Raw genomic sequence first — 14,023 nt, 5'->3', positions numbered from 1 at the left:
GGTGAAATCAAGAGGCGAATGCCCTCAACAATGTATAGCCTAGGGTATGTACAGTGGACTTGTGGAGGGGCATTCCATAAAATTAAATAATACGAAATATTTGGATGGTGTGTAAACAAAAACTAAACGATATTCTAAGCGGTGTGTGTGATTCGGTGTGATTTTGAGTGTTTTTTTTTTTGGTGTGGTGTGGGGGACAGGAGGTATAATGGGATGGATGGTATGATGGGGTGGTGGCAATGTGGGGAATACATAGCTCTATGGGCGTGGCATGTCTGCTGAACTTGCAATAGTATTATTTTGTAAATATAACAAGGTGTCATATGCGCTGCTTAAGTATACAAAAATAAATAACTTAAGAACTGAGGTTTACAATGTAACAATTTAATTTAATTTATTGTATTCCTTAAAATTATTCAACATCAACAATGTTCCTTTACTTTCCCTATACCCTATACTCTCTATCTCTCGCCACGGTTCTCGTCTCTCGATCTCAGCGTCTGGATGGACAGCGTGGTCAAGTGTCCAAGTGTCGACTGTCTCATGGTCGAGTGGGCGTTGCAATCTCGATTGGCATTGGCGGCCAACCCTCGTTCCGTTTATTTGTTTTTGTTTTTTTTTGTCGCACACAATTGATGATTTGTCAATTGCATAATATCACATCTCATTGTCCGGAATTTTGGAGCCGCCGCCCATCGATCGATCGATCCGTTAGCTCCACTCTGGCCACCTCCTGGTCTCCTGTCCCTCATCTCATCCATTGATTCACCTAAAGCACAGTCCGCAGTCCCAGTCGCAGTCCGCCCTATTGAGGTTCAACTGTACAGTGTGTGTTGTGTGTTGTTTAGTGTGTAGTGTATGGTGTGTGATTTTGTATTTCGCTTGTGTTGGCAGCCGACAGTGAGTGATGAGCACAACAAAATCATTTGAGAACTTTCCAAAGAAATGTGTGTGAGTGTTGGGGTTAGTCGGATTATAGTTTGGGTCTTTCTTCAATTTGGAGGGGGAAGATACAAACTATAAACTATGAATTATTTAAAGATACATTTTGTGTGGCGGTTACACGACGAAACACTGAGCAAGGTATACTATCTGTGTGGTGACCACCATCTCCATCGAACCAACTATCCGGATCCTGAATGAGCGATTGAATGGCTTGAAATAGTGATTGATTGCTGTTTATGTCCTAGAGGCAGTTGTATGTTGTGTTGTGTTGTGTTGAGTGTGCTTGGATGCGATGCGTTTCGATGGGCGGATGGGGGTCACTTTGGTTCTTGGCTCAGTGGTCGGTCTGTACCCAGCTCGTATGTTACATATTAGTTAGTATAGGCACTTAGCATATTCGATTGTTTTCATAGAAACAAAATATATGTGTATATATTGGTTTTTTAGTTTTCTTTTCTTTTTTTTCCTTATATTTTCAATTTCATTTTGGTTGGAAGTCTTGTGTTAGAGTTCATTTTCATTTTTCTCCTTCGTTTTGTTTTGATTTTGGATGAAAGTATTAGTACTTTTTTCTTTTGAAAAAACATTGTTCGGTTTGTTCACAGTGGGTTCATAAGCATGTAATTAAAGAGAAGAAAAATAATACGCGGGTTTCCTTCGTTTGAGTTGTGGTTAAGTTATGAATGGAAAAATGAAAATGATTGGTTTCGTTTTGGTTTTTTTGGAAGTGAAAGGGCGGAGCCGTTTTGTTCTCAAATAAAGGAAAAACCTAACAGAAGAAATAATGTTGTTAAGTTACGAGTGAATATCCATATATGCATACCTAAACTTAGTTCTTATGCCTAGAATAGTTTGTAGATATCGTGTGTACGCTCTTAAGACTACTGATTATTTTTCTTTTCTCCCTTGCCAATTGTTTTTATGCTTCAGGATCAATTTACATGCTTCTTAAATTTGAATAAATTAAGACTCCATAAATCAATTTGTGCGTAAAGTGTGAACAATTAAAAGGGAAAATCATATATAAAATGTATACGCAATCCTATGCAAAGGTACATCTAGGATGAGCATCAATATAATTTGGGGGGAGGCGAGGATGAAGCAGCATCTTTTCAAATTGAGAGACAGTAAAACATAGGTAAAGAATTCGTTTTAAATGCCTATTTTGTGTTGTCCTAAACCTCATTGAATTTCATGTGTGTCTGTGTGTGTTTTAGTTTATGGCACCTTTTTGTATAGAGTCCTAAGTCGTAAATATAACATTAGATAGTGTTTGTCTTATGAGCTGATCTGAGCTGTGTCCACCTACGCTTTGTAAGGATAAAGTTTAGTATTTAGCAATGCACTAACTTCTTAATTCATTTCATTTTCGTTCTTTGTTTGTTGAAATAGACGTGTGAAACCATCAAACTGAGAAAATTGCTTTCATGTGGAAACAAATGCAATTTTAAAATGTAAGTCCTTCCCACGATATACGATATAAGTATAAAAATGAGGGGTATACACGAGTCGGTGTCTGGGGGGAGGAAGTTAAGTTTGTCTAGGCGTATTCAGGTGTGTCTGTGTAAAGGATCCCTTAAGTCGTCGTGAACTAAGTACGAGAATCCCATAATCAAGTTGTATAAAAAATAACGACTTGCTCAAACAAGATCATCCGTTAAAATGTTACAATGATTCAAAACAATCGTATATATTATATATAATATATATCTAAATAATAGAAGTAACCCTAACCTGTGGGACTAGCGGAGACATAGCTATGTACGCTACGTACTCGTATCTGTGTACTTCTGTTTTGGCTATAAACATTATGTTTTGATGTGTAAGCAAAAATGAAAATGATGAAATATTAAACGTAGATAATGGTAACGTAAAATCAACGTGTGATTCATGAGTTCATCAGTTATTTATCAATAAAACCTAATATTTCATTCTCCCTTCCTCTGCTTGGCTTAGCTTGCTTTAGTTTTGTTTTGTCGTTCGATGCTAGTTGGCTAACTACGCTCAAACCTCTTAGACTTATTCACTCGGCATCGTTATTGATAATCGTAATGATAGCTTAGGCATATTCATCTCTTGTCTCTTCTCCTCTGTCTGCTCCTTCGTGCGGCTCTAAACTAAGTGTTTACCCATCGAGCGTAGGTAACATTAGCTTAGGTAGATTAACATTAACTGGTAACTGATTAAATATAGCTGGAGAAAAGGTATGCACCATTCATTCTTCGTCTTTGCCTACTAATATGATAACTGGTCCAAGCGTCGCCGGCTGCTCCTTCTGTCCTTACTCTGCTCTCGTTTCCGCGTCCCTCGAGCAGCGGCAACTACTGCAAGATGGAAGTTATAGGGTAAGCGACTCATTAAGTAAACACCACAACTCACCTTTCGTATGCCTCCTTAGTTAGCTTGTAAATATCTATAGCACTTATAGGTATAACAAAAAGGTTTGCTCATATTTACACATGGAATTTCATATATATACAGTCGGATGCATCCTCGGAGGCATCCTGCAAAGGTATCTCACAGTTGCCTCGCTTTGGCAACGCGGTTCTCCTCTCCTTTCCTCTCCCCTTCCCTTCCCTTAAGAGTTGTTGGCCCTGGACTTGCGGTTGCCGCCAGTCCCTGAGCCGACATTGGCATTAGTATTGTGCTCTGTTGCAGAGCCATAATGTTGCTGCTGGTGTTGCTGTTTCTCCTTGCTCAGTTGGCGAACGGAGGCATTGGGACGATTATCTGTGAAGAGCAATAAATTGATTAATAAGCCAAAATTAGGTAAAACAATCCCGATCTAGTTTAGTTATCTTGACAAATGGTATGTAACCTACCTTTCTCTTTGGCCGAGACCACGACAGTAATGCTGCCTTGGGTGGTGTTGGTGGCCGGAAGACCACCGCTCGCTTTGCCAGACAGCACGGCTGGGGATGCGCCACCTACGGCGCGCTTCTCGGTCGAAACTGTGGCCAGGCCACTCTTCTCCACGGCTGCTACCACGGCGGCGGGATCGCCAAAGACTAGGTCCATCTTGTGGCTGCCGGTGGGCGACAGGGTGCCGGTGGAACCACCGGATCCAGTTTCCTTGCTGTCAGAGGCGGCCGCAGCCTTGTGGTGCTGGGCCACCTGGGCATAGCTCAGTTTGCTGGCAGTGGCGGCAGCCGAGAGGTTCTCTGTCGACGTGGACGTGGCCACGCTCTTGTGCTTGCTGGCACCTTTTTCCAGCAGATTGGCCTCTTTCTTGGCATGCAGGGCGGCCACCGAGGGCGGCTTCTTATGCTGGCCGAGGCTGCACTCGGCCAGACTGGTAGTCAGACCACCCTCCATCACGCTACAGGCGCCCGCGCCCGCGGCCAGGGCAGCGGAATACTCGGTGTGGCCAGCCAGCGGCGGCAACTGTTGCTGCTGCTGGACATAGCCTTCGACCAGTCGCTGCTGCGACGGCTGCTTTGGATGCAGTTCATCCTCAGTCTTGTTAAATTTGTCCAGCTGCTGCTGGTGCTGCTGGGCTCCGGCTGCCTCCTCCTTGCTGCTGGCATTGATATTTGGTGTTTGACACTTTATCACATGGATCGAATTGTTGTTACTGGAGCTCTGCTTAGTAACGTTCTTAGTATTGTTGCTCTCCTGAAGCTGGAGCCCGTACTCAGCACCCAAGGCAGGCGTGGGGCTAACAGGTGGATTACGCTGCTGTTGCTGCTGCTGATAGTTGTGGGCCAAATGCGGCTGGTTCTGGCCCTGTTGGTGCCGGTTATCTTTACGGGCCTTGCCCTTTCCTCCAGTGCCACCACCAGTGCGCACCACATCAGACAAGCGGTTCTCCGCCCAGTTGTTGGCGGAGGAACTGTTCGTTAAGTGGATATTACTGCTCTCTATTCCCTGTTGATTGCTTGAGCGCTGCTCCTCGCCTCCGGCGCTTTCCACGCTGCTGTTCAACACCTGGTGCTGATGCAGCTGTTGTTGCGGCTGGTGCATAGCCTGCTTCTGGCCGAGACCCGACGACGATGCGGACAAGGTGGTAGTGTTATGCAGGGAGGCGCCACCAGTAGCCTGAGGTGTATGTGGTGCGGTGGCTGACGTGGCTGGCAGTGGTGGAAAGGCGGCATCCTCCAGATCGAATTGCGGCGGCTGCACTGGGGCCGGCGGCTGCTGTTGTTGCTGCTGCTGCTGTTGTTGCTGCTGCTGCTGTTGATGCTGATGCTGGTGGCCCTGATAGCCCAAGGAGCTGTGGTGAATACCGCGCTCGTTGCTTCCGCCGGACAGACTGTTGCTGCCCGATCCGCCGCCGGATCCTCCACCACCCGAACCGCCACTGCTGACGCCCAAGCCGCCGCTGTTGCCAACATTGCTGCCAATCGAATTGTGGTGGTGATGGTGGTGATAGTGATGGCCCGAGCCCTGCTGTCCAGTGCCGGAGGTCATGTGGTGCTGCTGCTGCTGCGAGGACAGCGCGTTGTGGTGATGGTGGTGGTGCGAGCCACTGGCCATCGACGAATGCTGGGCGTGGTAGTGCGGATTGTAGTTATTGCCCTTGTAGTTGCCACGGTGCTGGGGCGGTGGGACGTCGTGGATGGTATTGTAGTGGCTCTGGCGCTCTCCGCCGCGATGGGAGGCTCCGCCGCCATCGGTTCCGCCACCTGACTGTACATTGCTGCCAGAGGAAGTTGTCATCAGGTGCTGTTGCTGATGTGGGTTTGAGGGTGAGCTGCCGTAGAGCTGAAATAAAATAGAACGGTAAAAAGGGTTAATATAAATCACACTAAAAATCTAGCGTAAGCCACATATTATACGTTCAGCAACTTGGTTTTTAAAATTACGTTAAATTTGAATTCCAATCGACGGAATTTGCCAATTCTCAAGTTGTTTATGCTATATATTCTATGCAGATTACTTACCCCAACTCGCCCGCCTGGGGAATAGTTGAGTCCGCCCTCCTCATCACGCCGACGACGACGCGGGCGATTCTGCCATTGCAGTGGCTCCTTACTAATCGAAGTGGCCAGCGATGAGGAGGAACTGGCAGACATGTTGCTGCTGCGATTCACCTGCTGCATGGCGTGAGAGCCGTGCTCAACGCCGTCCCCAGTTTCCTGCAGCTCCTGCACCTGCACTTGCTGAAGAGCTACCTGTTGCGGCTGCTGCGGTTGCTGCTGCTGCTGTGGCTGCGTCTGTTGAACCACAAGGTGGTGCTGATGCTGGCCGGGCTGCGGCTGAGCCGGAGCAGTGGAGACATAGGTAACTTGCGGAGCGCTGACAGCGCTGGAGGAAGCCAATTGATAGTGCTGCTGCTGCGATTGTCCCTGTTGCTGCTGCTGCTGCTGCTGAGCCTGCAGATGGTGGCTGTGGGCGGGCAGTGCCTGCACCTGGGTGGTATAGTGATGATGGGTGGTCACACCACCGCCATAGCTCTTGTCAAGGTTCTTCTGCATGCCACCTGTGTTGGAGAACCATTAATTAATAGGTTTATCTCAAAAGTGGCCTTTAGAAACTCACCTTTCCAGTTGCTCTTGATGGGATAGTGACGAGTGGAGCTGTTCACCTGCACCGCGGCCTGTTGCTGCTGAGCTGAGCTCGTTGGCTGCTGCTGAATCTGCTGGAGCACTTGCTGCGGCTGCTGCTGCTGCAAGGGGGCCTGCTGCAGTGGATCCTGCACAATGTTGGCCGGCACCACGCTGACCATTCCGCCTGGAATGGCGCCAGTTATCTGGATGGGCACAATGCTACCTCCCTGGATGTGCGAGGCAGTTTGTGTGTTCCGCGGTGGTTTGCCCCTCGACTCGCCGCGTGGTCCCGAATTAGCGCCGCCCACACTGTTGGGATTGCCGCGGTGATTGTTGTTGTAGCGTCCACCGCCCTGTGGCTTGGACGTGACCATCGTTTGTGCAGTGGGTGGCGGAGCTTGAGCGAAACCGGCTGCCACAGCCTGCGGAGCCAGGGGATTAGTGGTAAATATGTTACCTCCGATCTCGTAGAAGTTTTGGCATTGGGCGGTAGTGGCTGCCACAGTACCAGGCGGCCAGGGTCCAGCCACCAAGCCGGGATAGAATTGATTCTGAGGAATCGGCTGTAAAAGAGATTTAATATTTAAGTAAGAATTATGTATAAACATAAAAATACCAACTGATGCTTAGTCACTAGTTTTAGTTTTTAATTTGATTTAAAAACGTCTATTAAAATTTCGTAATGGAATAATATTACTGATAATTAAGGAAATTAACGTTAATAGTATTAGTCATGGGAATCAATTCTACTTAGGTTTCGACGACTTTGCAAACATTCAAGATCTTAATTTTCAATCGGAAAGATAAGTATTCGACTCTTTAGAAAGTCGATTTAACAAGTTAAATAAGCAACAAGATAAGAACAAGTAGATTATAAATCAATATATATACCATTCAGCTATGAAAGGTATGACTCAATGAAAGTACTCACAATCAGTACAGGATTGCTGTACGGAACTGAGGCGGGAGCCGCGAGGGCCGCTCCATTGGTGTACAGATAGCGTGGCTGCTGGGCAGCCGCATAGCCTACTGTTGGGGCACCGGCTCCGGATGGATCAAAGACGTTGGCAGTCGGCGGCGAAGTAAGACGATAGCCGTTCATCTTATTTGGAACAGCTTGTATGCGGTTGATGAACGACTTGGGCTTGATGCGGGCCATGATCGGCTTGCCCTGGAACTCCTTGACCTCTTCGCGCAGGTACTTGAATGCCTTCTGCGCATCGTCGTCCGACTCGAAGGTAATGTACCACGAGTTGTTGGCGACGAATTCGCAGGAGATCGGGCGGGGACAGCTCTCATTACTGAACAGTGCCTGCAAAGCGAACAAAATCCAATTAGTATTTGGGCTGGTTCGGGAATGCCTGAGGAGTGAGGGATGAGGAGTCACCCACCTTGACGTCATCGAGGGGCGTGTTGTTCGATATCTCGCGCAGAATGATGATGCAACGCTTGCGATTGGGACGCACGCGCAGGCCTTCTTCGTCCACCTGGACATTGGGCGATTCACGCAGCACCTCAGTGATGAGATTCATGTCATTGGTTAGTTTCCGTACCAAGTTGAATCTGGCCACGGTATAAATGGGCACATACTGGTCGCTGTCCATCTGGGAGAGCAGGTAAGTATCGTTGGCCAGGTTCTCTCTGTTTGCAAGAAAGTAAATAGGAGTATTAGAAGAAATTCGAGTTTATTATGATACCGAAACCCACCTGGAGAAGTAGTACTCAAGCTGGGTGGCCAGCATTTGCTTGAGCTTGTCCAGCGGTATATTGGGATCCTCCCCGCCTGCTGCATTGTGGCTGCCCTGCTGCTGGTCGGCGGAACCATTCGCTGGCAGCTGAACGGGCACTGGGACTTGGACAGGAACCTGGACCGGCACTACAATCTGATGGGGCTGCGGATCAAGGGCAACTAAATTCGTGTTGTTGAGGGCATCTGTGGTGTAGCAGAGCACAGTGCCGTCCTGGGTCTGGGCGAGTGTGCCATTCATGATGGCGTATTCGTTGGTGTCCTGGGCCTCGCCACCTACTGCAACGGTTCCTGGTACTCCTCCTGCTACTGTTCCTGATCCTCCAGCCGTGGCCTGTGGAGGCGCCGGCTGATGGCCGTAGGTCAGATGCTGGGCGGGATGCGGCGACTGCTGTTGTTGCTGCTGCTGCTGGTGGTGGATATGCTGCTGGAGCGTCTGCTGTTGTTGCTGCTGCTGCTGTTGTTGTTGTTGTTGGTGGGCTACGTGCGTATGGGCCAGGATCTGGGCCTGGTGTGGATGCGCCTGCTGCTGCTGGGCGGGCACAATGGCTGCGGCTGCTGCTGCTGATGCGGTGGCCACTGGCGCAACGGCAACTGGAGGAGCTACTGGAGGAGCGCCTCCTGCGGCGGCTGCGGCTGCAGCGGCTGCTGTGATCAACGGTATGTGGGCAGCTGCGGCTGCTGCGGGGGAGGCTGCAATTTGGGTGGTGGCGCCAAACAGATTGGTGGCTAGCATCGCCGTCTCGACAGGAACGTTGGTATAGACGGGCGGCTGGATCTTGACTGCATCTCCGTTCATGTACACATATCCTCCTGCAAGTGGTTTGCACATAAGAGCTGGGTTTTCATATTACGGGTGGGCGGGTATAAGGTGGTGGGCGGTGCGCGGTGGGTGGTTATGTATGTGCGGCTGTGTATGTGTGGTGTGGTGTGGTGTGTGAGTGTGTACAAACAAGGTCAATTTTTTGTTATTGTAGACGTAACGGGAAACTTTCGTAATCGGAGGAAGCTAGACGCTGGGAAAACTCTGCCGATTTCAAGTGAATAAAAACAAAAAACAAACAAGCGAAACGCAGTGCCAGCATAAGCGAACGCACACATGTGCATATTTTGAAGCATGTGGTATATAGGGGGTGGCATATATGTAAGTATGTATGTCATAGCCACTGGTACTAGCTAGTTAACTATTTTACCAACCTAGGTAGTATTCCATGGTAACGTATGTTGCAATTATCAAGAAATTCCACACAAAGACACAGTCGGTTATTTCGCTTCTCCTTCTTTGCTTTTTCTCTTATTTTTTTAAATCTATTTTTTTTTTGCTCTTTCGAGCTACACACACACTCACGCACGCGGCACACTCACACACACAGCAGGCACACACAGACACACACACACACGCGTTGCCACCCAGTCGCGAGAGTGGAAGAGAGAGAGAGCGAAGGAGAGGCAGAGAGAGAGTGAGCGAGAGAGAACGAGGAGGAGCTCTTCTTTCTATTTGGAAAATTTGATTTTCACTGCGATATTTTGTATTTCTCGTATTTTGCCTACTTCAGCGATTCGAATAGCGCTGAAAATCAGGCCGGGCCTCTTTTACTTGTATCGATGGATGATGGTTATTTATTTGGACTGCTGCTGCTGCTGCTTGCGACTCGAAAACACGGCTCCTGCTCCTCCGCCCCTTTTCCTGCACATTTTCTTCAACTTCTACGTTGCCTTTTCCTCGGTCTTCTTCGTCTTCTTCAGTGCTCTTCTTCTTATGTTCGCCGTTTCTTTTCTTTTTTTCGTTTTTTGTCGTTTGCAGTCTATATTTTTTTTCTCGCTTTTCCTTTGCTTTTTTGCACACGCAGAGAATGTGAATTGAAAATTGAAAACGACCGAGAGGCAATTGATTTTTTTTGTCGACTTTTCACACCCTACTTGCACCGCCCGCACCCGCCAGCGTTGCGCTTTTCAGTTGCCAATCGCTTGCCAAGTTGCTAAATGAATTGTTAAGGTTCTGCCTGGTTTTTTTCACCACCAACTTGTCACGCGAAAAATCCAAAAATTCGACTTCTCATCGTCATAGAAAACTTTCGCCGTTTCGATAGATCGACAAGCAGGGTTGCAAGCGATTGAAAATACCAGTAATTCAAAAAACTAACTGGGATTTTCGCGAGTTTTCCCGGACACGTTTTAAAATGGAGTAAGAATATTATGCAAGTCAGCACTCGTTTTGTAGAAGTTCTTGGACAGTAATGTTAAATTGGTTGCTTGATTTTTGTCAAGAACATGACAAATGTCAAATGAAACTACCGAAAAAATACCAACATGCTGCTGCAAGAATACCGATAAATACGCCAACTGCTGCAAGGTGGCAACCCTGAAACGTGCAAGAACATAATATTGCTAAGCAAATTCCAGCCCCTCCGCCCCCCCTCCCCTAAGAAATGACCTGCACAATTATGTCTAAAAGCCCACTTACCCCTGGGGATGAAAGAAATCCCGGGTTACTCCGCCTGCAGACGCCGATTTTGTGCAGCTGCAACCGCGATGGGGCACAAAACCACTTGTTAAATTTGGCCAAACGAAACACCAAGCGTTCCACGCACGAATTCTGCACCCGACGTTGTGCTGGTTAATTATCGCGGAGAAATTTAGTGAAGTATGTCGCGCTTGCTTAAGGACGAATTTTTTGTCGTTGGACACTCACGAAACCCTTTTTTTTCAGCTAAAAGCAACACACGCAAAAAATTCGCGCTCCTATTTTTTGTGCCTGAATGATGTGACTGCACACCAACCTGTCAGAAATACCGAGAAACGTCAAAGAAATGATTGGTACTAGATGCGAAACCTTAATAAGCGAAGACACAACCCGCGGCGGTTTAACATAAATTCAAATTTAAAAATAACTATTTGCAATAAATTTAATCAATACTTTGTTTCAGTGTTGAATATTAATGGAAAAAGAAGAAATATACAAATTGCCCAGCGCTTTTTAAAATATTTACACAATCTTCTTGATATCTTCCGAATTTTGCTAAAATTTCAACTCAAAAACAACCAATTACAAAATAAATTATCAAATAAAGATAAACAAAGCTTAATTTTTGTCCCATTATGCTACGACAGCGCCCGCACACATTCGTTTATTTAAATTGAACATTTAATTTTATTTATAACATTGTTCTCAGTTAATGGTCTATTGCTTCTGTATTTGTGTAAATGTTCTATCAAGTGTGTTTGAATTAATCGGAACAAAGAACTTTTGCAAGTTTTTTGGGGGTGTTTGTGTAGAGCTTAAGAATGAAATAGTAGTATGAAAGTTCACACCGTATTTTTGTTCGTCCGCCTAGAAGCCGTGCACCTTGAGCTGATCCGGCTTAGCTAGTCCCACCTTCGTCAACCATTGACAGATGTTCTCACGCTGATCGCCCTGGAGCTGGAGGACCTCACCATACTCTGGGTGCTCAATTACAGTGCCATTGCAAGCGAATTCCTGTGAATGATCGGAATGAATTAACAATTGATTTTTTGAATGAATGATATAAAAATCAAAACTTGAATAAAATAGAAGAAAACTTTCTTTACATGGGAATGGATTAATCAATTATTTGGTTTTACAGTTGCGGCCAGACAAAATGCTCCCTTACGTCGAAAAGATAAAGTATGGATTTGATTTTGCAGGTGGAATATTAAGCTGGCCTACGAAAAATCAATAGATATACTATGTGTTAATGGCTATGTTTAACCATTGATCTATCAGAAAAAAGTTATCATTCTCGGATCGGTTTTTTAAACTATGTTAAGGCCCCTATAATTGATTTGTAATTTTTGACTACGTGGTTTAAAGGAAGTTGTAATGCGTCACATCTATGTTGGCTTTACAGGACGAATGCTTATCTACTGCTTTTTAACAATAGGTGTTCAACTTATTAAAATGATTTTCATTACTAATGAGCACTGAAGTTTGTTTATATTAATCTGCAAGCCAAACAAAAATATTATTGAGTTTAGCAGGTAGATAGTTACTATGCTGACCGCAAAGAAATCAATAACTGCGTGACAAATATCTACACTGCTTTTTATGATGCTGTACTTTAGGGTGAATGTCCAGATATGACTGGATTTAGCAGGTGGAAAGGGTGAATTGATTTTCTGTATCCTATCTCGCTGACCACAGCTGTAAGCGAATAGCGGGCGCCTGCTTGGCACAGAGTTGTGTGCCAGGGGGATGTTAACCTGACCCATCCCATAGATAAACCCACCTTCTTGCAGGAGCGGACTATCTTCTTCAAGTCATACTCCGCGGACAGGCCCTGGACAGTGGTTAGCGTCTTGCGACCGTTCCTCTGCTGGATTCTTATGTGCACTAGCCCGTCTTGAATATCATCATCATTGCCCTTGATTGCATCAGCAAAGGGGTCTGTAAGGCAGGAGATTGGATTGATTATTGCGATTATCGGGGGATTCGATGGATGTTGGTGGGATGTAAGGCATGTAATCACACCCTTGCAGCGTGTTTTACTTTTGCCCCAGAATGCGTTTGTGTATGTATGTATGTGCGATGATGACGAGCAGGGCGGCCATCTTTATGTACATGTGTAAGAGTCGAGGAAAAGTCCCCCATCAGTCCTACCACTTACCACGAGTGTTTAAATTCTGGATGGACATACGACAATAAAAACAAACCACAGCCTAAAACAAAAACTTTTTGAAATGATTTGTTGATATCTGAACTTTTAATTTAAAGTTTTACTGAGTGAGTTTTTTCGGAAATGTGTCTGACAAGTAGACTAGAGCTGGAAAAAAAATCGATTTCTCTTCGATACTATCGATGTTTTCAGAACAGTGGCAGCGCCCGAAACCTCTGATTGATTAAACTATTTGGACATTTTATAAAAACTAATAAGAATTTTTAGTTGACTTTAACTAATAAGACTAAATTTAAATTTTACTAAATTTCGAATTTAATTAATCTAAAAAAGATATGCCATTAGAACAACCAGCAGAGGTATAAACCAATATATTTAAAGTCAACAAAATTAAAATAGATTAAGTTGATCGTTTCCTTAGCGGCAATTGTATATATTTGTTCTATTCGCTGAATATTTAAACAAACAATTATTTTCTGGCAACGCATGCCAGGGCCGTCGCGTTCTTTTCGATAGGTGGCCTGCCAACTCGCTGGGCCCCAAATACAGCCCTGTGTTTTCGGCAAGCGCAGCCAACTTCGCGCTATGCCGGGCTGCCATATTTCTTTCCTGCTTGTCTTTCAACGAGAAAAGGTGGGCATTTTGCGTTTTGTCTCGATTTGGTTAAGTTCTAGCGTTCTCTCAGCGTTCTAAACGCTCCGAAAGTGTTGAGGCACAATGCCTGCCCCACGTGTTTCCGTCACTTTGGCTGCCGGCCCGCTGAACTTCGGAGGTAAATTGAATTTTACCCACACGTGCAGCACAGCGGGCAAATAGTGAATAAAAAAAATTTGAATTATTTTAATGGCAAAAGTAGACCGGACTTGATCTACAAATGCATTTTACCTTTCTAATCTCCCTTTGTTTAATATCCAATCTAATTTCCCGTTTCTCTTTCTTTTCATGCTACGCCCCCTTTTGTACGGATTTTTCTCCTTTGAAGGTAAGAACACGTGTGGTCTTAAATCGCTTTATTTATTCTCCTCTGATGAATGATTGAGCAGAAGAGTTCTTGAAGACTATATTCATCACCCAAGACTGAATAATCGCAAGACTTCATTATCTTTTATTAAAAAACACAAGAATCTAATCAACTACTCTCTTTCTGTTCCATGTCTACCTTTTGGGATGGTTAATCTATTGATTTTCTTATTAAGGTAAGAATAAAG

The 14,023-nt window shown here is 45.5% G+C and overlaps 4 protein-coding genes and 1 non-coding gene across 16 annotated transcripts in view; 3 read left to right on the top strand and 2 right to left on the bottom strand.

The window, feature by feature from the left end:
- Window positions 1–14,023, top strand: part of LOC108007086 (stress-associated endoplasmic reticulum protein 2) — a 155,896-nt gene that overhangs the window by 116,452 nt on the left and 25,421 nt on the right. The gene's annotated exons all lie outside the window — the stretch shown is intronic.
- Window positions 1–14,023, top strand: part of RpL28 (ribosomal protein L28) — a 384,986-nt gene that overhangs the window by 369,628 nt on the left and 1,335 nt on the right. Inside the window, exon 1 of one of the 6 annotated variants that reach the window (XM_017070720.4) lies at window positions 13,402–13,448. The exons of the other annotated variants lie outside the window; for them this stretch is intronic. The gene's annotated coding sequence lies outside the window, so the exon portion shown is untranslated. Of the gene's footprint in view, window positions 1–13,401; window positions 13,449–14,023 lie in introns of those variants that run through there. 6 annotated transcript variants of the gene reach the window in all.
- Larp4B (La-related protein 4B) lies at window positions 2,603–10,948 on the bottom strand. Of its 5 annotated transcripts, none has more exons than XM_036816190.3 (9): window positions 10,646–10,948; window positions 8,142–8,994; window positions 7,826–8,075; window positions 7,366–7,746; window positions 6,427–6,997; window positions 5,829–6,367; window positions 3,768–5,649; window positions 3,325–3,675; window positions 2,603–3,269 (listed from the first exon to the last, which is right to left on the bottom strand). In XM_036816190.3, exons 2-8 carry the CDS (start codon window positions 8,978–8,980, stop codon window positions 3,524–3,526), a joined length of 4,614 nt encoding a protein of 1,537 aa, XP_036672085.3. In that variant the 5' UTR covers window positions 8,981–8,994; window positions 10,646–10,948; the 3' UTR covers window positions 2,603–3,269; window positions 3,325–3,523. The 5 variants fall into 5 exon arrangements, with proteins under 5 accessions (XP_036672085.3, XP_016926246.4, XP_016926247.4 ...); XM_017070757.4 differs by lacking the exon at window positions 10,646–10,948 and adding an exon at window positions 9,379–10,262; XM_017070758.4 differs by lacking the exon at window positions 10,646–10,948 and adding an exon at window positions 9,379–10,262 and having other exon boundaries at window positions 2,603–3,266.
- eIF1 (eukaryotic translation initiation factor eIF1) lies at window positions 11,268–12,990 on the bottom strand. 2 transcript variants are annotated; one of them, XM_065864288.2, is made up of 4 exons: window positions 12,920–12,938; window positions 12,807–12,858; window positions 12,429–12,586; window positions 11,268–11,659 (listed from the first exon to the last, which is right to left on the bottom strand). In XM_065864288.2, exons 2-4 carry the CDS (start codon window positions 12,832–12,834, stop codon window positions 11,513–11,515), a joined length of 333 nt encoding a protein of 110 aa, XP_065720360.1. In that variant the 5' UTR covers window positions 12,835–12,858; window positions 12,920–12,938; the 3' UTR covers window positions 11,268–11,512. The 2 variants fall into 2 exon arrangements, with proteins under 2 accessions (XP_065720360.1, XP_016926211.1); XM_017070722.4 differs by having other exon boundaries at window positions 12,807–12,990.
- On the top strand, window positions 13,830–13,904 carry LOC118877482 (small nucleolar RNA CD11). Its single transcript, XR_005014338.3, has one exon. It is a non-coding gene; the product is annotated as a small nucleolar RNA CD11 (small nucleolar RNA).

Source organism: Drosophila suzukii, chromosome 3, assembly GCF_043229965.1.
Source record: "Drosophila suzukii chromosome 3, CBGP_Dsuzu_IsoJpt1.0, whole genome shotgun sequence".
NCBI classification, from domain to species: domain Eukaryota; kingdom Metazoa; phylum Arthropoda; class Insecta; order Diptera; family Drosophilidae; genus Drosophila; species Drosophila suzukii.
This window is presented reverse-complemented; position numbering and strand designations above follow the sequence as displayed.